The following is a 24,925-nucleotide window of genomic DNA, read 5'->3' as shown; positions in this document are numbered from 1 at the left end:
CCCAGGCCCAGCCAGGTCTGCAGGAAGGAACAGGCTGAGTTGGGAGAAGACTTTTACTGAGGAGTGGGGTGCTGAGGACGCTGGAGTTGCAGTTCCAGTCCTCCGTCTGTGTCACAGCCGTGGCAGGCAATTCACAATGCATTTGCAGCAATGGGCTTTAGGCATGGGCAGAGCAGAATGTAGAGCTGGGAAGGAGGGCTCTTTAAAGCAAGAGAAGAGAGAGCAAGGGGTGGCCAAAACCAGTGAGCATTGCAAAGGGATTGAGAGAAGGGGCTTGAGGGGACGTTGTGGGCAGCAAGAAGGCTTCTGAGGCTGGGATGCTGGAGAGGTCAAGACTAGATGAGGGATGTCTCAGCATGGTCCAGAGTCAGAACCCAGCGGTGCCTGCAGCCACCAGGGGTGATGGAGGACCTGTGGGGAACAGGGAGGATGGCAGAGGCCAGGTCTGGGCCTTGCCTCAGAGAGCATCTCCCAGCACCACAGGGCCCGAGGAGAGCAGAGTCTTGGGGCTCCAGCATCTGAGCGTGCCTTGACCTAAGCCATGTCCTCCAGCTGCGGTGGACTGAGCCTCTCCGCCGGCCTGTCTTCATCCATGGCCTCCTCCTCCTCTGGCTTCTCGGTACTCCGGGCCAGGCTGTCCGGCCCAGACACAGTCCCCAGCACTTTGGTGCTGTGCTCCTGAGCTTTGGCCCGGAGCACCGCAATGCTGTTCTCCCTCAGTTCCTCCTGGGAGATGGCCGCCTGAGCGTCGGGGCCCCGCTCATCCTGCTCCATCTTGTCGAGCTTGGGCAGGGCCTGGCGTTCCCCCTCGGGCTTCCTCCCCGACTCGGCTGCTGCCTCCAGCGACTTTTTGTGCATCCCTAGAAAGAATTGTTGGTATTCGGGTTTAGAAAAGCGCCTGGGAAAGCCATCTTGAACTGAAAACGGCAAAGATAGAGAGAGGCCAGAATTAAGGACGAGCAGAAAGCCTTACTTCCCACACCGCAGTCACACAAGTCCCAGGGCTGGACCAGGGTCAGGGAATGGGGAAATGGGTCACCAGCCCTGTGGAGGACCTCCCCCTGCCAAAGCCCTGGGCACCTGGGCCTCGGGTGGCCTGTTCTGTCCCTTCCAGGCCACAGCACATGCTCCCCTGTCCCTCCCCCGTGGGATTCCGGATCTTAGAACCCCAAGAGAAGCTGGTGCTGTTCTCAGATATAGGCCCAGAGGGCAGGTGGGGAAGTTGGCAGGTGGGGAAGATAGCAAGTAGAGAGATTTGGGGGACAGAAGTCCTTTGGGCAAAGCAGAATGGCAGCCAGCGGGACCTAGAGGTTCTCTCAACCCCCAGGGAAGGCTGTTTTGTTCAATATAAGCCCACCTCTGGCCAAGGGGAGAGGAGGGTACAGACCCCAGGCCAACAGCCACACCGTTCTCACAGGACAAAATAATCCACAGTTAGGGACTCATTCATGATGAGAGTTCTTGGCACCCAGTGCAAGTGACAGACACCAGGCCCCAGGCCCACCCTGCTCTGAGTCCCCCAAGATAGACCAAGAGGTTTGCTTTGAAGAACTTCTCTCCTGCTAGGCTGCTGTGGCCCAAGTGCCCCTGCCTCAAGGCTCTGTCCCCTCCTCCAAGGAGCCCGCTCTCCTCACCGCAGGGGCAGGACCCCAAGGAGGGTGCGGGCTCTTACCCAGTAGCCACGGGGCACAGGAGTCCATGATGCCATCCTTGGCCGACTTGAGGATGGACTCGGGCAGGGGGATGGAGTGCCGCACCATGGCCCCGTAGAGCCCGTACTCCGCCATGACACTGCTCCGGCCCCAGCACTTCTCCCGCTTCCTCCACTTGGCTCGACGGTTCTGGAACCAGACCTGCAGGTGCACAGAACAGGTCAGAGGCTTGCTCTGAGAGGTGTTGGGCCCAAGGCCCTTACCCCTTGTAGGCCTGGAGTGAAGGTTTCTCCAGCAGGGCGTCCTTAACCTATGCTCGCCTACTCCATGGTGCCCTCTGTGTTCCTCCAGGCTCAGGGAGTATTCAGAAGGAGGACATCAGTCTTATGAGAATACCATGGGTAGTTCTAGGGAGATGGGGTATGGATGCTTCCTGGACAGGGTCTTGCAGGTGCGCAGGACCCAGTGTCATCGACTGTTTGCAGCTGAGAAGCCTGCCCTGCCACTGATGGCTCTCTTGCATGTGTTCACACCTCCAGCATATAAATCTTTTTTTCTGATTTGCAGAGGGACAAATTCCTTTCCCAGCACTGGACTAGCAGTGTCTCTGGCTCAGGGCTTCCTCTCTGCCAGAAGCCCAGAGCCAGAACCATCCAGGAGGGCTGCAGGTGAGTGAGGGATCAGGGACAAAGGGCAGGGGACAGTCTTAGGGGCACTTCACCCAGGTATCAGGAAGGCTGGGAACTCAGGGAGGGAGACTCCCCTCGGAGGCCTGGGTCAGCCTCCCTCCTCCGCCCTGTCCCAGCTAAGCTCTGCCAAGCCACATGTGCCCTCCAGGTACCTGCTCCCCACAGCTCCGAGCCTAACTCTGAATAGTATTTGGGGGAGCTGTACCAGGGATGAAGATAACATTCTCCAGGGTTGAGGAGCAAATGGGAGGAGGGACCTGGGAGGGAGTGGGGGCGGAGGAAGCACTAGCGAATGTGTCTCTGGCCCCAAAGCTGATTGGTGCAGGGTCTGAATGACAGTGGGGTACCCTGGGGTGTCTGCAGCACTCTAGCCCATTCTAGGATCCCAGAATCCCTGCCAGGTTTGAGGAGGGAACATTTCTTGGTCCCCCAGAGCAGCTTTCCGGAGATTTCCCGCAGCTGACAGAGCCGGGAGCCCCTCGCATTGTCCGCCAAGGAGGTCCAGGCCCGCGGGGTAATGGTGCGCCCCAAGCCTGGCGGGTCCCTTCTCGCCCCTCACAGTCCTTAAAGGCTCAGACCCCGGGGGCAGTGAGTCGCCCCAGGGAAGTCGAGGGAGTCGGGAGGGGAAGACTGAGGCGGGCTTGGGAAATCTCTTCATTTCCTCCCGATTTCCTTGCCTGGGTCTGGGCCGGCGCCGCCCTTCCCTCCGTGCCCCCTCCCCCGCGGCCGAGGTATCAGCTTTTAATGAAAAATTGCTCCAGCTCTATTCAGGAGGCGGCAAAAGAAGAGTCATCCCCAGGGGCAGCCCTGGGCTGATTGAAAAATAAGTTAATTTCAGTTTGAATCGATGGGCCTCAGGCACTGAAATATCACGGGAAATTAAAGCGGCCGCTCTCCCGGGAGCCGCGGCATTGACCTGCACTAATTAATGCTGGGGAGGCAGCGCTCGCCTCGTCGCGAGCGCCCCCGCTTCCCCGGGGACCCCCAACTCTTCTCATTTAACTAATTAGACGGGGAAAATTGGGTGTTAATTTGTTTAGGATTTTCCCCCTTCCCCCCGGCAGCCCCTCGCGGCCCCCGCCCCGCGCGGCGCGGAAATGCATGCGGGCTCGGCGGCAGATGGCTGCCCGGGTCACGCTGCAATCTCCTCCGACTTGATTGCTTGATTAGGTCGTTAGCACATTAAAAAAAAAAATTGCTTGCCGTCTGGCGCTGGCGTGATGAGTGGGACGCTCGGCAGCGCCTGGGTAATTTATCTTTTTATACGGCGAAGAATTTGATTTCAATCTGCAGATATATGGGGCGCCTTTGACACCTGTTTAACATCGCGCCGCTGACAGCTTAACCCTTCGCTTCCTGGTGAGCCGGAGCTGGGGCCGGCGGGGCTCGGGGTTCCGCGCGCTCCTGCGGTTCCCGCCGTCGCCGCCAGGTGGCGAAGTGAGCGCCCGGCGGCCCGGAGTCTGCGGCGGAGCGCGGCCGGCCATCCCCGGCAGGGGGCGCTCCGGCCCGCCAGCCTCGCATCCCACGGAGGTCACAGAACACTGCACGCGCACCTTTAAGTTGACCCAAACGCGTGTCCTCTGGCCTTTATTCATTTGTAAATAACTTGGAGCCTCTAAACATGGGAGCTACACGGCCTTAGATGCCCCCGGCCTCTCCCGCCCCTGGTGGCTCCATCCCCGTTTGGGCAGCACTTTGCTGCCTCCGGGTTTGGCACCTGCAGTTCCCGCGCAAAACTGGGGGGCTGGGAAGCACAGGTGCAAGGCCTCTGCCTGGTCCGGACCTGACCGCCTTGGGAGACCCCCGCCAAGGAAAGGGTTTGTGTAATCCGAAGGCCGCTAGATGACTGTCCTCCCTGCCCTGAAGGGAGAGGCAGCAATGCCAGCCGTGCTAACTCGGGCCTGCGTCCCGGCCTGGCTCCATGCCGTATGTAGATCTCCCCAGCGCCGCGGGCCTGTGCTGCAGGATGTGTGCCCGACTAGCTGTCTTACCCGGGGCCTGCGGTTTGTCTGGGGCCTCAATCCTGCCCCATCATCCTCCCCTTAGCGTATCTGCTTGCTGCAAGCTGCTTTCTCCCATAGAGGAAAAATCCAAAAGGACTAATCTACATAAAAGTATGACTCCCGGCCTGGCGCAGTGGCTCACGCCTGTAATCCCAGCAGTTTGGGAGGCCTAGGCGGGTGGATCACCTGAGGTCAGGAGTCTGAGACCAGCCTGGCCAACATGGGGAAACCCCATCTCTACTAAAGATACAAAAATTAGCCGGGCATGGTGGCGCACACCTGTAATCCCAGCTACTCAGGAGGCTAAAGCAGGAGAATCGCTTGAACCTGGGAGGTGGAGGTTGCAGTGAGCCGAGATTGTGCCACTGCACTCCAGCCTGTGCAACAGAGCAAGACTCTGTCTCAAAAAAAAAAAAAAAAAAAAAAGTATGACTCCCGGTTTTATCCACCTCTCAGAGAAGACAGCAAAGAATGAATCCCCTGGTGATGGAATTCCAGACACCAAGTGTGACCACAGAGGGCTGGAGAGGTTTGGTTCATGAATATAAGAAGCCACCTACTTCCTGGTCGGGAGACAGTCTGTCCTGCTTGAATACAGTGCATTATATTAGGTTGGTGCAAAAACTTATTGCAGTTTTTGCCATTCAAAGTAATTACTTTCTTTCTTTCTTTTGAGACAGAATCTTGCTCTGTCACCCAGGCTGGAGTGCAGTGGTGTGACATCGGCTCACTGCAACCTCCACCTTCCACGTTCAAGCAATTCTCCTGTCTCAGCCTCCAGAGTAGCTGGGACTACAGGTGCCCGCCACCACACCGAGCTAATTTTTGTATTTTTAGTAGGGACGGGATTTCACCTTGTTGGTCAGGCTGGTCTCGAACTCCTGACCTCAGGTGATCCACCCGCCTTGGCCTCCCAAAGTGCTGGGATTACAGGTGTGAGCCACCGTGCCTGGCCAAAAGTAATTACTTTCAATGGCAAAAGCCGCAATGACTTTTGCACCAACCTAATAAAACAAGGCCACAACCCCTCAACTAGCATCTGTGCAACCAGACTGGAGAATGTTTTGGATTTAAGAAAAAAGATGTGATGCATAAACCACAGTAACATAATGTCCTGCAGCAGCAGCACCTCATGATCAAACCCATCAGCTTCGATTTCTCAGCAAAGCATTTATGTACATGTTCACACTAAAAACGATAAATAAATTCTGTAAGGTCTGGTCCGGTTTTTGCCATCACTGAGTTTTGATGCCAAATTTATAAAAGAGGGTTCTGTTTTCAGTGCAGTTTTTACTTAGGGTTTCTGGAGAAGGCATTGTGGAATATACAAAGACAGAGATGCCCCCACCCACCCAGTGTGGATACCTGGCAAGGTGCACTGCCCTGGCTTCCCCAGGAGTTCCACGAACACCCATGCTTGAGATGGCGCAGTTTCTCAGATGGAAACAGCATTTTTAGGGTACTAAAGAAGGGGGTGCAGACTCGGGATTCTGATCATCTCTGGGGCCTATAAACAGAACTATTTTCCTGGGCCTCCTAATTTGGGCAAATGAATATCTGGCTGATCTGTAGATCAGACTTTGCCCACAGACTCTCTCCCAGGGGAGCCAGTGCCAGCTGGTCGCTCAAACCAGAAGTCATCCAGACCCTCAGTTATGGGCTCCTGGAATGCCTGGCTGTCTGTGAAGACCAGATGCTGCTCCAATTTATAGAGGAAACCTGGACGGCCAAAACAATTTCTTTCTAAGACAGTTGGCAAGGATGCTATGGCAATGGTGCCTTGGAGGGAAGTGGACAAGGAATTAGAATTAACCCTAACTGCTCTGTAAATGTCCCTTTCTATTCCCTTCCTGGAAGCCACCAGCCTGTATATAGAACTGAAATATTTACCAGAAGCATTGAGGCCAGCCAGTCCTGACCTGGAATTCCCAGCTCTGAAAAATTGCTGTGTGACTTTGGGCAAGTTACTTGACTTCCCTCAGTCTCAGTCTCTCCAAATGAAAGATAAGAATATCCACTTTTCAGGCCAGGCATGGTGGTTCATGCCTGTAATCCCAGCACTTTGGGAGGCCTAGGTGGGTGGATCACAAGGTCAGGAGATCGAGACCATCCTGGCTAACACGGTGAAACCCCGACTCTACTAAAAATACAAAAAAATTAGCCGGGTGTGGTGGGGGGCGCCTGTAGTCCCAGCTACTCAGGAGGCTGAGGCAGGAGAATGGCGTGAACCCAGGAGGTGGAGCTTGCAGTGAGCCGAGATCATGCCACTGCACTCGAGCCTGGGCGACAGAGCAAGACTGCGTCTAAAAAAAAAAAAAAAAAATCCACTTTTCGGGGTTTTTGGAGGATTACATGAAATAAGCGAGTGCCTAAAATCAGTGTTTGTCATACAGAAGGTGTCCGATAAGTGTTAGTTTTCGGTAGAGACACTGAAAATAAATGGGAGCCTGCCCGGAAGGCAAGTTAATCAATGGCATTGCCTGGCCCTCTGGCCTCCTTCACATGCCCTTCAAGGCTGGACTTACAAATAATAATAACAACAGTCCAGGAGGAGGGGAAGAAAGATCCAGCCTTTGGCTGTATATTCAATACAGATAGCCTCTACTTCCCCCTTAGGCATTTGGAGAGCTAAACAGGTGTTCCTGAAACTCTCCCCACATTTCTTTTCTTTTTCTTTGTTTTTTTTTAAATTTGAGACAGAGTCTCGCTCTGTCGCCCAGGCTGGAGTACACTGGCGTGATCTCGGCTCACTGCGACCTCCACCTCCTGGGTTCAAGTGATTCTCCTGCCTCAGCCTCCCAAGTAGCTGGGATTACAGGCACCTGGCAGCACGCCCAGCTAATTTTTTGTATTTTTAGTAGAGTCAGGGTTTCACCATGTTGGCCAGGCTGGTCTCGAACTCCTGACCTCAGGTGATCTGCCCGCCTTGGCCTCCCAAATTGCTGGAATTACTGGCGTGAGCCCCCACGCCCGGCCTCTCCCCACATTTCTAATACATCCCAAGCCCTTAAGGCTCCAGTACAGGGGAACACCCACACAGTGCCCATACTCCCTGTGAGTGGACTGTGGTGCAGCAGCTAGAAGCCCTAGACTGGGGATTTCTGCTCTGCCTCTAGGTGCCTTTGTGGCTATGAGTGCATTTCTTTTTCTTTTCTTTACTTTCTTTTTTTGACGGATTTTCGCTCTTGTTGCCCAGGCTGGAGTGCAATGGCGCGATCTCAGCTCACCGCAACCTCTACCTCCCAGATTCGAGCGATTCTCCTGCCTCAGCCTCCTGAGTAGCTGGGACTACAGGCTTGTGCCACCACGCCTGGCTAATTTTGTATTTTTAGTAGAGACAGGGTTTCACCATGTTGGCCAGGCTGGTTTTGAGCTCCCAACCTCAGGTGATCAGCCAGCCTCGGCCTCCGAAAGTGCTGGGATTACAGGCGTGAGCCACCACACCCGGCCGAGTGCATTTCTTAACCTTTCTGAGCTTCCCATTCCTTACCTGCCCTGTGACACCACCTCTCTGCAGGTTTCTGGTGGAAATTAAAGAGCGTGTGGGAAATGCCTGCCACATAGTGATAACTGAAACACACTGGCCTGATGCTTGATGAACTCTGTGGACAGATGTGCAACAAGCTTTGCTTTCTAGCAAATGTTCTAGGATACCTTTCACGTAAAACCCTATCATTTTATCTCCCACCTTTGATATGTCTTCTCAGCATTTAGGCTCCTTTTTCTAGGTGGACTGTTGGTTCTGACAAACCCACAATATTCCTTTGATCCCTCTCTCACTCACTTTCCTGACAGCTCACTTTCTAGAAGAGACTGCTCCCCTCACATGGGAGTCTGGGCCCAAGTTCTTCAGGAGACCCTGTGTCAAGGTGCCAGCGAGGACCAGAGCCCTGCCTTATACTTCAGTCAGGGTGTCAGGTGCCTGAAAAGGGGCCCAAAGTGACACCCAGGGCCACCAGATTTGGAGTCCCAGGACAAAGTGAGTTGGGAGGGCCTTCCAGTTTGGGAATGATCCTGGGTTTCTCTTTTCCTTTTTTTTTGAGATGGAGTCTCACTCTGCCACCCAGGCTGGGGTGCAGTGGCGCGATCCTGGCTCACTGCAACCTCTGCCTCCCAGGTTCCAGCAATTCTCCTGCCTCAGCCTCCTGAGTAGCTGGGATTACAGGCACCCGCCACCATGCCCGGCTTATTTTTGTATTTTTAGTAGAGACAGGGTGTCACCATGTTGGCCAGGCTGGTCTCGAACTCCTGACCTCAAGGTGATCCGCCCTCCTAGGCCTCCCAAAGTGCTGGGATTACAGGTGTGAGCCACCACCCCTGGACAAGCCTGGGTTTCTTGATACATTTCTCCTCAGAGGTATCAGCAGTGATACCCCAGCAGCAATCAGAAAGCCCAGGTTGGCCAAGCGCAGTGGCTCATGCCTGTAATCCTAGCACTTTTGGAGGCCGAGTTGGGTGGATCACAAGGCCAAGATATCGAGACCACCCTGGCCAACATGGTGGAACCCCGTCTCTACTAAAAATACAAAAATTAGCTGAGCGTCGTGGTGCAAGCCTGTAGTCCCAGCTACTCAGGAGGATGAGGCAGGAGAATCGCTTGAACTCAGGAGGCAGAGGTTGCAGTGAGCTGAGATCGTGCCCCTGCACTCCAGCCTGGGCAACAGAGGGAGACTGCATCTCAAAAAAAAAAAAAAAAAAAAAAAAGAAAGAAAAAAAAAAAAAGAAAGCCCAGGTTGTGTGGAAAGACTGTGGCTGTCCACAGTTGTCTGGCGGGTGCCTCCACAGCAGGCACAGAATGTGCCTGTGCCTCGAAGGAAAGACTGGGCCCAGGGAAGGACTTCTTGCCAAGTGGATGCAAAGGCACAGCTAGCAGGCCAGGAAACCCTGTCAGCTCTTTCTCGACGTGGGCAATCAGCAGGAACAGCCGAGGCCATACCTCACACCTCCTCTTGTCTCTGCATCATCACATAGCTGCTGTCCTGCAAGCTCCCGCCCTGGCATCGCCACCAGACAACATGCCCAGGGTTCCATCCCTCAATCGTCTCCCAGGAGACCCTCTGCAGTCCTTCCAGGATCGCCCTCCTAAATACCTCCTGAAGGAGACATTGTGCATGACAGATGCCCTTTGCACATTCTGGTCTCCTTGCTACCCCAGGCCCTGCCCTGCCATCTTGCCACATGCCATCAGGTGAGCGTCCATCACATTCCCCCAGTCTCTTTCTTCCCCTCTGGCTGGAAGCTGATGAATTTGGGCTCATCGCTGGCGTGACTTAAGGGCTTCACACTCTGCACCCACTCAGCACTTTGCCCGCGGTTTATTTCAGCGCGCTCTGTGCGGCCCAGCCTAAGGCTCACACAAGTGGAGTCTTGCTGCAGCCTCTGTTACCCACTAGGGGGCAGCTCCGACCACATTTCCAGACAGCCTCTTGCCTGAGCACTGACATTCCATTTCCTTCCTCACCCCAAACCCCTGCCACCCCAAACGCCACTTTCTTCCACTCATATTAACCCATTCAGAACAGAAACACCCCTCTCCTGAGCCTCCAACCCAGTGTGTTTACATTCACTGCACACAGAATCACCTAGAGAGATTTAAAAGCATACAAATGCCAACGTGAAGAGGTTTGATTTTTTGTTGTTGTTTTTGTTGTTGTTTTGAGACGGAGTTTCGCTCTTGTTGCCCAGGCTGGAGTGCAATGCGCGATCTCGGCTCACTGCAACCTCCGCCTCCCGGGTTCAAGCTATTCTTCCGCCTCAGCCTCCTGAGTAGCTGGGATTACAGGCATCCGCCATCGTGCCCGGCTAATTTTTGTATTTTTAGTAGAGACGGGGTTTCACCATATTGGCCAGGCTGGTTTTGAACTCCTGAACTCAGGTGATCTGCCCACCTTGGCCTCCCAAAGTGCTAGGATTACAGGTGTGAGCCACCGTACCCGGCGTAATTTTGTATTTTTAGTAGAGACGAGGTTTCATCATGTTGGTCGGGCTGGTCTCGAACTCCTGACCTCAAGTGATCCACCCGCCTCGGCCTCCCAAAGTGCTGGGATTACGGACACGAGCCACTGTGACCTGCCGAAGATGTTCGATTTTAAACCAATTAAATCGGAATTGCTGGGTGTTGGCCGGGGGAGCGCATGGGCATTTTAAAAATCTGCCCTGGGGTTTGGCGCGGCGGCTCACGCCTGTAATCTCAGCATTTTGGGAGGCCGAGGCAGGCAGATCACGAGGTCAAGAGATCGAGACTATCCTGGCTAACACGGTGAAACCCTGCCTCTACTAAAAATACAAAAATTAGCCAGTCGTGGTGGTGCGCATCTGTAGTCCCAGCTACTCTGGAGGCTGAGGCAGGAGAATTGCTTGAACCCAGAAGGCGGAGGTTGCAATGAGCCGAGAAAAAAAAAATCTGCCCTGGTGATTCTAATAACCATCCTGAGATGAGATCCATACAAACCCTTCCCTACTCAAGCACCCATCTTCTTAATTCTGGAATATGACCCACTAATACTTTATTCTCTACCCTTAGGCAGGGGCCACTTTAGAAGAGGCAAAGTCACACAGTGCTCGGCAGAGAATCTAGACCTCAGCCTTCAACATACACGAGACTTCTAAGAGGGGTGAAATGTAGTCTCTGTTTACTTCGAACATTCATAGCTCTGTAATGTTTGCATTTTATAACAAGCACATCTTAGAAAAAAAATAGAGTAAACACATGAATATATATGTAGCCTGCCCTCACAATTCTAGTAACAAGTGACCCCTCAGAGGAAATTAAGTCAGTCTGGAAACCCACCTTCTCTTCCCCAGGGCTGATAGCTGGCAGGGACTTCCAGAATGCCATATCCTAGCATTTAAAAAAAAAATTTTTTTTTTTTGAAACAGGATTCTGCTGTGTCACCCAGGCTGAGGTGCAGTAGCACGATCACAGCTCACTGCAGCCTTGACCTCCTGGACTCAAGCAATCCTCCCACCTCAACCTCCCAAGTAGCTGGGACCAGCATGTGTCACCACACCTGTTAATTCTTGTATTTTTTGTGGAGATGAGGTTTTGCCATGTTGCCCAGGCTGGTCTCAAACTCCTGGCCTCAAGTGACCCTCCGACCTTAGGCTCCCAAAATGCTGGGATCACAGGCATCAGCCTTTTATTTATTTATTTATTTAAGACACAAAGAAGACGGTGTGCCTGAGTCTGATGTGGAGACGTAGAAGCTTTTCTTTCCCCAACACTGCACCATAATCCTCCACCTCCAGCCCAGAGTGATGTGAAGTGAGGACGTGTTTACTCTCCAAACACAAAGGCAGAGGAAATCGCCATGCCTTTCTGCTGGGACTGGTTTGTCATCACTGTTCTTTGCATTATTACAGTTTGTATAGAGAGGCATTCATGTCTATCTCATAGGATCTCATGTCACGGTAGCTGAGTACTGGGTTTGAATCCCAGTCTTACTTTACCTCTCAGCCCCTCAGTTTCTTCATCTAGAAAATGGGTGTAGGAATGACAGCTAACTAATTTGTCTGTTAAGGATTAAATGAAATGAAGCATGCCGGGCATGGTGGTTTACACCTGTAATCCCAGCACTTTGGGAGGCTGAGGTGGGTGCATCATTTGAGGTCAGGAGTTCGAGACCAGCCTGGCCAACATGGCAAAAACTCGTCTCTCTAAAAATACAAAAATTAGCCAGCCATGGTGGTGGGCACCTGTAGTCCCAGCTACTCAAGAGGCTGAGGCAGGAGAATTGCTTAAGCCTGGGAGGCAGAGGTTTCGGTGAGCCGAGATCACACCACTGCACTCCAGACTGGGTGACACAGTGAGACCCTGTCTCTAAAAAAAAAGAAGAAAAAGAGAAGAAACGAGGTATGGAAAGCACTTAATATCTGGGACAATGGTGAGTGCTTAATAAATGCCAGTAACAACACTATTTTTATTAAGTTAGCATTATGAAAAAATATTATTATCTTACAAATGAGTAATTTCAGACTCAGGGTTTGGCTTGCTGGCAGTGAAACAAAGACTGGAAGTAGGTGTGTCTGCCTTTCCGCGTCTACATCGCAGGTTCTCATCAGACATCAGACAGTAGACTTCAGACATGCAGGGGTTTCTTGGCTTGGCCCAGCAGGGGTGTATGCCCCAGCGGTCCATCTGGGCCTGTTAAACTTAACCTGCCCTGCACCCCCATTCTACCAATGGCAGCCCAGGGGCTTGTGGTGGGGGAATACTCAGGAGGCACCTCCCTGGAAGGGATCTCACCTCTTTCTTCTACAGATGGGGAAACTGAGGCTCACAGATGGGAAGTGGCCTAGCCTCTGCCACACCAGATGTCAGTTGGAGCTAAAATCCGGGTTCCTGATCTCCAGTTCAATAACCTTTCCATTCCACCTCGATAATTTCTCTCTGGTTTTTTTTTGTTCATTTGTTTTTGAGACAGAGTCTCACTCTGTCACCCAGGCTAGAGTGCAGTGGTGCGATTACAGCTCACTGTAGCCTCTACCTCTTGGGCTCAAGTGGTCCTCCCATCTCAGCTTCTTGAGTAGCTGGGACCACAGGCTTACATCACCATGCTCGGCTAATTTTAAAATTTTTTTTTGTAGAGATGGGGATTTCACTATGTTGTCCAGGCTGGGCTCAAACTCCTGGACTCAAGGAATTCTTCCACCTCAGCCTCCCAAAGGGCTGAGATTACCGGCATGAGCCCCTGCACCTGGCCAGGAATTTCTTTTCTTTTCTTCCAAGATAGGGTCTCGTTTTTTTTTTTTTTTTTAGCCTGGTCTCAAACTGCTGGGCTCAAGCAATCCTCCCACCTCAGATTCCCAAAGTGCTAGGATTACAGGCCTGAGCCACCACGTGGCCGAGAATTTCTAACTCCAGACTTGGAGCCAGTAATAACTTCCCCTTTCCCGCTCATCTCACCTGCAGAGTCCTCTGACCCAAAGCTGGGCTGGGAGGGGGCTGGCTCAGGAGTGGCGGCCAACACGTGGAGGGGAAATGATGGGGAGGGAAGGCAAGGTAGAAAAGCAAGGGTTTTGGAGTCTAAAGGGACTCAACTCTGGCCTCTGTCTGTGCCTCAGGTTCCCCATCTGTCAAATGGGAATAATAGCCCCTAGCTCATGGGTGTTCTGAGGACTCTGCTGAATATACATGAACTAGCTCTGTGAGGAAATGAAAGACACAGGTGGGCTGCTGGTCGAGGGAGGGCGAGGACTTGCTTTTCACCCTCTTGAATTCATGTACAGAATTTGCCCATTCAAAAATAATTTTATTATATAAGTGAGTTTTGGGCTGTTTTTTTTTTTTTTAAACAGTGCCTGGTACTCAATAAACATTGATTAACTTTACTGTGATACAGGTCCCCCACCTGACTTCAAATCACCTCTGCTCCCGCAGCTTCAAGTCAAAGCAAAGACTTCAAACAGAAGAGGTGGGCAGTGCCACCGTGGGCTTTCGATTCAGAGTTAGGTTTGAGTCTTGTGTCTCCCACTTACTAGCTGTGGGGCCTGGGCAAGTGGCTGTGCCTCAGCTGCCTCAGTTCTCAAAGGAAATTCATGGTCTTCAGCCCCTGATTGTCACCAGGATTTAATAAGATCAGATCTGACACCGAGTGAGCTGGGGGCACGTGCCAGGCACTGCCCTGAACGCTGCACACATATGGCTCATTACCTCCACACAAGAGGCAGGTGCCACTGTCACCCCCATTGTACAGATGAAGACTGAGAGGCTCTGGCATGTGAAGCCCGGCCAGGAGCCCAGCCAGTCTGGCCCCAGAGTCAGTGACCCTAACCATGGTACCACCCTGCCTGTCCTGTGTACGTCGTGAGCTCAGGAGAACACCTGGCACATGGAAACTCCTCTGGAAATCATCGCTGTGACTGCTATTGATGCACACCAAGATCTTTCCCAGGCCACTTTACTGAACTGGGGCAAGAGGACTTGACAACTCACAGACAGCTTCTGGGGGTAGCATTCAGGCATGTGGTGCTCAAAGGCTCTGAGACTCTTCCCTCATTTCTCCGATATCCACAAATTGCAGAGCCAATCCTCACAGTCCCAGGGCGATGAGCTCTCCTCATCCCACACCCCAAGCTCCTTCCTGCTGGTTCTGGTGCCTTCAGATACCACCGTATAGGCAACCCCCAAGCAACTTAACAAAGCCCTGTTAAGTTAAATGTGCCTGTTGGGGCATTCGTAGCAATGCAGTTACAGCTGAGGGAGAGCCTGCCCCCAAATCCTGAGCTCAGCAGGTTTCAAACACCTCATCCACCCTCGCCTACCTAATCTACCAAGCAGATTTCAGGACAACCCACTGCAAGAGACAAGCTATTCCTTCATTCTAGTCAATACCGCAAATGTGGGGCCTGCCAACAGCGGGGATTTGTCATTGCTCCTCCCTGCCGCAGCCACCTGGAATGGCCAACTTTATGCTAATGAAGGCCAGGCAGGGGTTACTGCCGTGCAGTTTAAGGCTTGGCTTACACACATGCACACACGTGCACACCCACAATTCAACATCAACGCCCAGCTTACCTCACTAGAACCCAATTGGGTGGAGGGTAATGGGTCCAGGCCCCCATGGATAATGCACCAAACATAATCTGCTTATGAATAATTGAGCTTATTGTTAGTGTCAATGTCTAAAACCATCAGCTGAAATTCCAAATAGATTTCCAGGGGAGAGGAAGGCCTCACAGCCTCATTTCACATTCTCTGGTCCTCCAGTGAGAGAGTACAGAGCAACCCACATACCTTACTTGGCTCCCCCGGCCTCCCAGGCACACATCACACCTGGAGATACAAGGAACCTAGACTGGGGAGGAGATGCAGAGCAGAGCAGTTCCAGGAAGTCAGGACCAGCCCCTGGCCCACACACCCCAGCCTCCGCAATGAACTAGCTCTGGACCGCTCAGGCGACGGGAGCAGCTTTCATTGAAGGTTGAGCACCAGCTAAGACAACCCCAAATCTTCTGGAAATGTTCCTCCCACCCCACTCCTTCTGCCTCATGGAGGCCCTGCCCAGACTCCATCCTCCCCCAGAGAAATGATTCCACAGCCCTACTCCTGCCCAAGTAGGGGACTCTGGACTTGCCAAGGTCCTGCTGCCGCTAAGTGGAGGCCCCATGCCTACCACATGCCCAGATCAGTGGCTGGTTATGCCACAAAACTGCCCAGGAGAGGAGGAGGGCTTAGTGAGCCACCTGCAGGGCCATGCCCCAGCTCACATCCTAGGCCAAACCTGGGAGAAGAAAAGGAGCAGCAGGTCAGGGCAGCAGTTGCTGGGCTGTGTGTGGGAGGAAGGAGCCTTAGGTGGATGGAGTGGTGGGAAGCAGGAAGAGAAGGGGTAACACTTTTATCATGGGGAGGGGAGGAGAGGGGAGGGAAACAGACTGGGGTCAGGAGTAGAAGCCACCTTCCTCTTCACAGCTACCCAGAGGCCTGGGGCACCGTCTGGCCTTGGAACAGACATTTAGCTGTACCAAAGGGACCTCCGCCTCAACAGAGACCCTGCCCAGGACCGGGGGCCCCTCCAGTACTCCACCTCTCATCCCCAGACCCCCGCAGGTTCTGTCTGACATACTCCCCGGGAAGCCTACAGTCTGGAACAACAGCCAGGTCACAACTGGGTGCCTCTCATCCCCCGACAGCACCCACCTCATGTGGGAGGTGTTCAGCTTAAATAGGCTGAGAACATGATCACAGGCAAGCACATGCCCACAGTGGGGCTGGGAGGCGGGGTCATGGGCATCTGGAACCCTGGAGTGGTAGATGTCACCGAGAGAGGGGAGAGTGGAGGGGAGAGGGGCTCAGGGCTGTTACCTGTATCCTGTCTTCCGGCAGCTCCGTTTTCATGGCCAGCATCTCCCGGGCATAGACGTCTGGGTAGTGGGCTTCGTTGAATGCCTTCTCCAGCTCCTCTAGCTGGTAGGAGGTAAAGATTGTCCTGAGGGGAGCAAGACCGAACACTCAGGACCCCAGAAACTAAAAGAGCCTGTCTCAGACAGGACAGAACCGCCTTCCTCTGTGTCTCCTGGGCAGACCCTGAACCCAGGCTGGCTCAGCACAATAGGACACAAATTCTCTCTCTCTCTCTCTCTCTCTCACACACATACACACACACACACACTTTCTCTCTCTCTTTCTCTCTCTCTCTCTCTCACACACACACACACACTTTCTCTCTCTCTTTCTCTCTCTCTCTCTCTCTCTCACACACACACACACACTTTCTCTCTCTCTCTGTCTCATAGTTTAACCCTCTGGACTCTTCTTCCTCAAGGCTGAGGGCTCACACTACCCTTCCTGTGTTTGGGGGGTGGCCATTATTTCAGCCCTCAGTGACATTTCACACTGGGAATCTTTCTGGAGGTGCTCTGGGGGAAAGGCTGTCCCAGAAGAAGGACATTCTAGAAAAGCAGAAAGCCCCTCTTCCTCCCAAGCACAGAGAAGAGGGGCTTACCAGATTACTAAATAGCCCAGCTCCACCCAGACCAGCTTCCTGGGCCCCTCTCACAGTCACTAGAGCTGAATTTTTGAATGCCTTTCAAAGTTAGAAGATTCACCAGAAGGTCAAATGCAGCCTCAACCTCAGTGTTTATACAGCAGAGAACTGAATCTCCCACTCCCTCAACTCCCCCCAGCGCCCCTTCCTCCTCCCCTGCCCTTCCTCAACATCACCCAGACCTACCAGCCTCCCAGCACTGCCCCAAGCCTTTTCCAGTCCTCTTCTGTGCTGAGAAGGGAAGGGCCACCTTCCAACCATCCCATACTTGCAAGCTCAGCCACTCACCTGCAGGGGGTTCCATTCGGGCCACCCTGAGAGCCCACAGGCACAGTTCCCCACCCCCAACAGAGCAGTTCATATGGATCTATTTTGTGTTATAAACTGCTTTAAGAATCTGGTAAAAACTACATTCTCTCACCTTAGGAAAATGGGCAAATAAATATGCCCCAATTTGTAAAATTTTGCCTCTAACATTAGGGGATTCATAGGTCCTCTTTCTTGAATAAACCACTAAACACCTACTTCCAGACACAAACTCTTCTCTTTTCAAACCTTAATTTCACCAGGTTTTGGGTGATCTTTATCCTGAAACCTCATTAACAAGCCAACAGGCAATATAGTCCAGCGTCCACAAACTGAACTGGTAGAAATGGTCCAGCCCTTGCCTGGTCCCCTGGGATCAGACTCTGGCGCCAGCACAGGGGTGTAGAATCCCTTATTGCTGGGCCCTCACCCTCGTCTAACACAACCCAAAAGTACAGATTTGAACCTCATACACTCCTGGTGCTGGTGTCCACTTTAATATCTCGGGGGATAATTCAGGGAAGAAAGATTGTGCTCTTTGCAGAAAATGACTGGTTTGATTCTAGATCGTTTCTCCTATTCTCTGGGGGTGGGGCGTGATGATGTGAAATGCTTATGCACACACAAAGTTAATTCTTGAGAATTTTGAAGATCTGCTGCTTTTTCGCTTCTGCCATCTGCTGAAGGGCCCATGGACAGAGCATCAAAATAAACAATAAAGAAATTCAAGTCCTTTCCAAAACCAGGGAAACTGAGGCACAAAGGCAGTCAAAGAGGAGAGCCGATTATAGGTCATGTAGAACCATTCAAGTCTCAGTCCCTACTTCGGAGAGCCTCTCTTCAAAAAACAAAACAAAAACTCAAATCTCCCAAACTTTCCCTAATTCATGCCTCAGAGCTGACACACTTCCCCCATAATGTGACCCAGCCTGTGTTCCTGGTTTTTGCAGAACCCCAGACCCTTCAGGCTCCTGTTGTGTCCAGTCTGAAGAGGAGCTGAGCTTTCCCAGTAGAGAGAAAGAGCAAAATCAGAGAGACTCTCACCGTGGCTGCTTTGTCCCCACGCCACCCCCCAAACGCTTTTAAGTCTGGTTTGTTTCTGGGAGATAAAAATAAGCCCATCTCTCATCACCAGATTCCAGGGTCTCTTACCCCAAATCCCCAAATGACAGAAGCTCAAGTAAAATGTATTTTTTCCTAATTAAAACAAGCACTTGAAATCCGTAGCCATTCTCCTCTCCCCAATAACCTTCTCCCTTCATGCAACAGAAATAGAAACCCCAGGCAGTTAATACCCGAGTGTTGGTGAGTTGCTGTTCTGCCCCCATGAAAACCCACCAAAACCCCCAAAGGTGTTCCTGGCGAAGAGAGTGACAGATGAAAACAGACGGTCACCAAGTGCCATGCAGTGAGATGTCCTGATGCGGAAATGCCATTCCTGTACCCAGGGTTTGGGGTGCTTTTTCCAGGGCTCTCCATGCTGTGGGAACCCCTCCCACCCCTCCTGGCACCAGCACAAGGGCAGTTTTGCCGGTCTCTGACCTGCCCTCCCTGCAAGGTCCCTGTCCCTGCCTGGGGAAGATGACAAGATTACCCACCCTGGGACCCGCGTAAGATGGGTGCATAAAAAGTGTTTTAATGAATATTCGTTGAATGAATTGAATGTAAAAAAAAAAAAAAAAAAAGACCAAAGATCAAGACCAAAAAAATTTTTCTTTTTCCTTTTAAAATAAAACAATACAAACTAAACAAATGCAAACAGCTGCCAGAAAAAGAATAGACCGAGGTCCGGAGAAACCAAGTCGAAGTTCACCTGCATTCAAGCCAAAACCTATTAGGGCCTAAGGGGTGAGGATAGGCCGTTTTAAAAGGTGGCGGTCAACAGTGGAGTTTCCCAGGGCCAAGGAAGAACGAAGCATAGAAAAGCGCAGAGAGGGTGCAAAGAGGCTGAGAACAAATTGGGGTGGGAGAAAACGATGTGGCGGCGGGGGTGCCCGAGAACGCCCTAGTGGAGAAATGTCTTGAAAGGGCGCAGAGTCTGTGGCGGCCCCACCTGATGGGGACGGAGTGGGGTGCGGGGAAATAGCTCCGAGGTGAGCGCCGGGGCAGCACCTGCGAGCAGCACCCGCAGAAAGGCAGGCAGATTTTTGGTTCTTTCTCCTTTATTTCCTTGAAAACCACCTTACAAATGTACCCAAGGAACTGGTAGCAGTGCGGCTGGTGCGGAAGGGAATGAGGGCGGGGGTGGGAGAAGGGTAGGTTACTTTTCAAGATATACCTGTCGGCATCTACTGAGTTTTAACTTTGTGCAAGTAATTTCCATTTAAAGACAAAAACAAAACAAAACAAAACAAAACCCTTTCTAGTCTGTACCCCGATGCAGCCCACCCTACTCCAGCTACGGCTGGTGGGACCGTCCAGTCTACATCGCCTACCACTCCATTTTGCAGACGAGGAAACTGAGGCTCACAGAAGGGAAGCGACTCGGTCAGAATCACGAATGAGCAGAAGCCAAAAGAAAATGCTCTGTCAGTGCAGAGATCGCTCCAGCTTTGGAGAACGGTGGGAGCAGAAAGCTTAGGGAGTTGGCAGAGAGGACAGGGACCCCGGGAGAGAAATGGGGGCGGCGGTTGAGGCCGAGGGCAAAGAACCGGCTCTGGCAAGAGGTGGGAGCTAATCTGCCCGCCGCGGGATCTGTGTGGCTCTCAGAATGTACTGGTGCGGGGATCTGGGGACCGCCCCCTCTCTGTGGCTCAGTTTGGCCTGTGTTGGAGCCTTTCCTTTCTCCTGAACAAGGAGGAGAAAGCCCGAACCGAGCCGCTTTCCCGGCGGCCACTCATCCTGCTCGACCGGTGCGGACGCCAAGGCCCCCGGGCAGATTCCGCCAAACAACCCGTGGTCTGCGCCCTGGCACGGCCTCGGACCTCAGATCCGTTGTCGGCGAAAATAGGGTCCGAGAGACCCGATCCCGGAACGGGGGACGGCAGGGGGGTGCGCGGGCAGGAGAGGTAACAGAAAGCGGGAGCCTCACCTGTGTCGCCGCTTCTTCCGTTTCTTGGTCTGGTTTAAAGCAGATTTGGACATTTTTCGATCGCTGGAGGAAACATCTTCAGAATCTGAAAAGCGGGCGTAGGGACATGCGGCAGAGTGGGGGACGCGCTCCGCTGTGCCCGAAACCCGCGAGGGCCCCACCCCGGGCTGCCTCCGCGAGCGGCGGGGACCTGCTCTGTCTCCCCAGGAAGCCTGCGGGCGCCCCGGTGGCCGTCCCATCCCTGAGCTCAGGCTGGCCTCTCCCGCGCCGGGGCCTGAATCCGGAGGTTTTGAACAGATTTCGTTGTAAGAGAGGCAAAGGCCCCGGCGCGCTTGGGACCGGGACGACGGAGAGCGAGGCAGCCTTAGGGGGCCGCAGAGATCCCCGGCAGCGCTCGCGACCCTGCTGCGCCCTGCCCTGCGCGGCCAGCCCCAGTGCCCCGGGCCAGAAAGTTGGCCTCGAGGAGCGAGGAACGGAGCGGAGGCGTGGGGAGCTGGGCTCCGGGAAGACTGGAGGCTGCCGAGCACCGTCCTTTTCGCAGGGCGGCACAATGCGTCCCTACTCGAGGCCCGAGAGCCTGAGACGCGCTGGTTTTCGTTGCCTTTCCACGTAAAACAAAGTAAAACGCAACGAAAAATCGGGGGAATTGCCAAGCTCAAACAGGAATCGGAGGTTCGAGCGGGCCGCGACACACCTCCTGGAAAGCAGCGCGGGGAGAAGGCGGAGAGGTCACCCAGGGTCCCCGAGCCCGCGCGTCGCCGGGCTCCAGTATATAGTGGCGCTTACGTGGGAGAGGATGGCGGCCGCTTTAGCTGCCGCGATGGCCGGGTTGTCTGAGCTCGTGGGGGTGAAAATTAAACCCCAGTTGACCAACGCGGGATTTGGGAATCAGACAACTTTGGACACCAGGGATGGGGCCGGAGCCGGAACAGCATCGGGCTCGAGGAGTGCGGATCCTACACCAGGCCGGGGCCGCAGTGGAGCAGCGGTGCTGGGGCCCTCCGACACGGCCCGCGACTCTGCACCACGGGCTCCGACACCCCAAACCCAGTTTTCAGTGGGGCTCCAACAGAGTGCCGTGGCCGAGCCCTGCCCGACGCAGGGACTGGGGAACTGCGCGGCCGCCCGAAACGCTTGGGGCCGAAACCCTGCGGACGCCGAAGCATCCTCCCGGGCCCCATCACCAGGCGCGTCGGCCCAAGGCCCAGGCGGCGACCCCCGGCCTGGCAGGAACTTTTCCGCCTGGAGGCCTGGTCCAGCAAGCGAGAGCCGACGGCGCGGGGCTCCCGGCTGTCGCCCCCCAGTCAGGCAGCAGCGCAACCTGTCCTCACCTACCCGAGCTGGCCGTCTGGCTGGTGTCCAGCGGCCCCGATGCTCTGCCCAATGGCTGCAAGTGGACGCTCTGCGGGTCGGACAGCACTTCCAGGAAGGTGGGCTGCGTGTAGAAGCCAGGGAGCCCCCCGGGCCCCAGAAGCCCCATGCCGCCCACCCCCGCGGGGCTGAGCACTGAGCGCGCCGCCAGCAAGTGCCCGGGGGCCAGGCCGTCGAGCGCTGCCCGCGGGTGGGAGCTCGGGGGCTCCTTGTTCAAGCCCAGGATCTCCTGGATGCCGAACCCAGTGCACCTGGCCGGGGCGCCCCCCGAGGTACTCTTGGCCACTGTCTCGGATTTGGGCTTGCTCAGCGCTTCCCCTGCTTTCCCCGTCATCTCCCGGTTCTTTGGAGGGGCTGAGGCCGCAGGTCTTTAGCTCCCCCCACCCCCCCGCCGGGCTTCCGGCTTCGCGAAGTTGGTCCCAGGTGCCCCCTCCGGTGTCTAATGCTCTGGAGCCCAAGGAGATTCCCCTTTTATCCAACCAGGCGGCAGCCCAAGTGGGGTCAGAGCTGAGCAGCCAATCACTGGGGCCAGGAGCGATTAGGAATTCCAAAAAGCTGGCAGCTCCCGCCGCAGGCAATGTCGAATGGCCAGGGTGCTGGGGGTGGAGCACCGGGTGGGCTCTGCAGGATGCCCATGGGCAGGGACCCCAGGGGCCGAAGTGAGACAACCAGGTTCAGGTTCAGGGCTGTTCCGGGAGGCAGAGTGGCTTGGGGCTCTGGGCAGATTCTGGCAGGGACAGGTCCCTGAGGTCAGGTGGAAGGATGGGCTAAGGGCAGAGGTGAGAGACTGGGAGACCTCCTTCCCTCAACTCCTATGCAGGTTGGCAGCATCAGGGCGGCCTGAATATGGCACCTCTGTGTAAACGGTTGAACAAGGGAGAGGTAAGTGCTGGGGCAGTGTGTGTGGTGGTAAGCTGGGAAAAGATCAGGCCAAGGTGTGCAGAGGGTGATGTAGGGGTAGGGAAAGTTTGCTTCCCCAGCACAAGGTATAATGCCTAGTTCGGAAGAGCTACTCAACACATATTGGCCCAATGAATGAATGATAAATGGGTCAGAAATAGGGGTCCCTGTGGGAAAGAGGAGCAGTGATGATTACTTTTGGAGAACAACCATGGACATCCAAACTTCTTCCTAGAGTAAGCATGAAGCATGCCCAACTTTCATGGGAGGACTTGATTCTTCCACCCAATTCATTCGACTAATATGTATTGAGCTACTAGCTCCAACCTAGTAGCCAGGGGTTCCGCAGTAAATCAGACAAGGCAAGGGCCCTGCTATACTTCAGAGTTCATTGAGCAAACAGAATGAAGAGGAAGGGATTGTTGATGTGGAGGGAGAGGAAGGAGGAAGGGGGTGAGAGGAAATTAAAAGGCAAGCTGCTTTCCCCTGCACTCCACCACCTCAGCTAACTCTTCTGTGACCTTCTTGGGGCTGGGAACTATCTTATCGACCTTGAGGCTCCCTTCTTCACTGCGCCTAGCATATGGTCAGTTCATGGTAGGTTCCTTGAATTGAAGGCACCCTATGGGGAGATAAGGACAAAGTCCATTGCTTTAAGCAGAGATTGGAAAACCAGGCTGGGAAGATTCCATCCAGGATTTCTTAGCCAGTCAGGTGCAAACCCCCAAATGGAAGGAAACCCCCTAGCCATACCTGGCCTATTGCCAAGGTGGCTGGTACCCTCGTGGCTGCCATGGGGCCAGCCTGAGAGGTAAGAGGAGGCACCTCAGGATGTGGAACCTAGACCTTGCTAGCAGGGCTGTTGTGAGGAGGGTCTCCACTCCCATTGGTTTGGTCCACATGACAGCTGGAATTAGGTAGGGGCATCTCACGGTGCAGGAGATATCTGGGAGAGTGGTGCCTCTGTATCCCATAATAAGGCCATGCCTACTGTGTGCCTACATCATCCCAGGCCCCTTACATGGTGTCATCTCTGGTGGCACAATCTCAAGGCATTCTTCACCTTATATTCTATGGAGGTGGGTCCCAAGTAACACCACTCACGTAGACAACAATGTGAATGGTGCCCTCTGGAGTTGTGCAAAGCAGTAGACTCACCTGCCAGAAAAGAATTTCTGTCCCCATTTAATGGATACACAAACTTATGTTGCCTAAGAGGTTACCTAGCTAGTAAGCATCAGAGGTCAGATGAGTCAGCGCATGAGTCTGATGTCAGAAGCTGTTTTCTTTTGACTCCATCCCTCTCTCAGCCCACTCTCCATGCCAGCCCACCCTGGGAGGATGGATGAGGATGTTACGTTAATGGCATCTGTCATGTCCCTGACTTATCATGAGACATCCACGATGAGCCAGATGCCAGCTGATGGGCAAACGTGAGTGATGGAAAACAAGTGTGTGAGTGATGAAGTTGGCTCTTGCCAGATGAGGATGAAAAATCTCTTGACCAAACCCCATGTCTGAAGCTGCCAGTTCCCAATATCAGAGAGATAGTCGCCATCCTGCTGTAGGAGGTTGGAGACCGGGACAACCCCAGGCCCCCTGAGAAAAACCCTTGCCAGAGGCTGAAGGTGAAGGGAGGACTCAGCTTCCACCTGCGGCCAGCTCCACCCTGGGAGCTGGACTCCTTGACAGACTCCTGGCTACGGGGCTGTCTCTGAACTTTTGAGGTGTCACTGTTACTGCTCCCCAGCTGCCCAGCTTGGGCTGGACCCAGACTTAAGACATTTGTGGCCGGGCGTGGTGGCTCACGCCTGTAATCCCAGCACTTTGGGAGGCTGAGGGAGGCGGATCACTTGAGGTCAGGAGTTTGAGACCAGCCTGGCGAACATGGTGAAACCCTGTCTCTACTAAAAATACGAAAATTAGCCAGGTGTGGTGGCATGTGCTACTCTGGAGGCTCAAGTGAGAGAACTGCTTGAACCCAGGAGGAGGAGGTTGCAGTGAGCCAAGATCGCGCCATTGCACTCCAGCCTGAATGACAGAGGGAGACTCCATCTCAAAAAAAAAAAAAAGACATTTGTGGACCATAACGGGGGACCCTACAAGGAAATGCAGATCCCCACAGCTTGGGCCAGGGGTGTGGGGAGTGAAGTGAACCCTTTCAGAGGCATTTAGCTTGGTCACACTGAGTCCAAACCTGGGCCTTCTCTGAGCTCATCATTTCTCTTCTCTCTTAACATCGATTGCTTTACCTAGAAAATAGCCCGATAATGGGGTTGTGAGCATCCCTTGACCCCCTGAGTTAGCATAGAGGACAAGGGCCTGGTCTCTAGAGCCAGACTGCCTGGGTTCAGATGCCCACTCTATCACTTGCTTGGTGACTTTGGGAATATTATCTAACCTCTTTGTGCCCTCTGTGCCTCAGTTTCTTCATCCATAAAATGGGGATCATAGTAGGACCCCACTCCTTAGAATTATCATAAAGGGC

At 53.7% G+C, this 24,925-nt stretch overlaps 1 protein-coding gene across 1 annotated transcript; it reads right to left on the bottom strand.

Annotated features, from left to right (window-relative positions):
• Positions 1-522: 522 nt before the first annotated feature.
• On the bottom strand, positions 523-21,871 carry VSX2 (visual system homeobox 2). The gene is made up of 5 exons (XM_034937820.2): positions 21,502-21,871; positions 20,167-20,251; positions 16,148-16,271; positions 1,673-1,853; positions 523-860 (listed from the first exon to the last, which is right to left on the bottom strand). Exons 1-5 carry the CDS (start codon positions 21,869-21,871, stop codon positions 535-537), a joined length of 1,086 nt encoding a protein of 361 aa, XP_034793711.1. The 3' UTR covers positions 523-534.
• Positions 21,872-24,925: the final 3,054 nt, after the last annotated feature.

The sequence above is a fragment of the Pan paniscus genome, chromosome 15 (genome assembly GCF_029289425.2).
Source record: "Pan paniscus chromosome 15, NHGRI_mPanPan1-v2.0_pri, whole genome shotgun sequence".
NCBI classification, from domain to species: Eukaryota; Metazoa; Chordata; class Mammalia; order Primates; family Hominidae; genus Pan; species Pan paniscus.
Note: the sequence above shows the minus strand (reverse complement) of the source record. Positions and strands in the feature narration are given on the sequence as shown.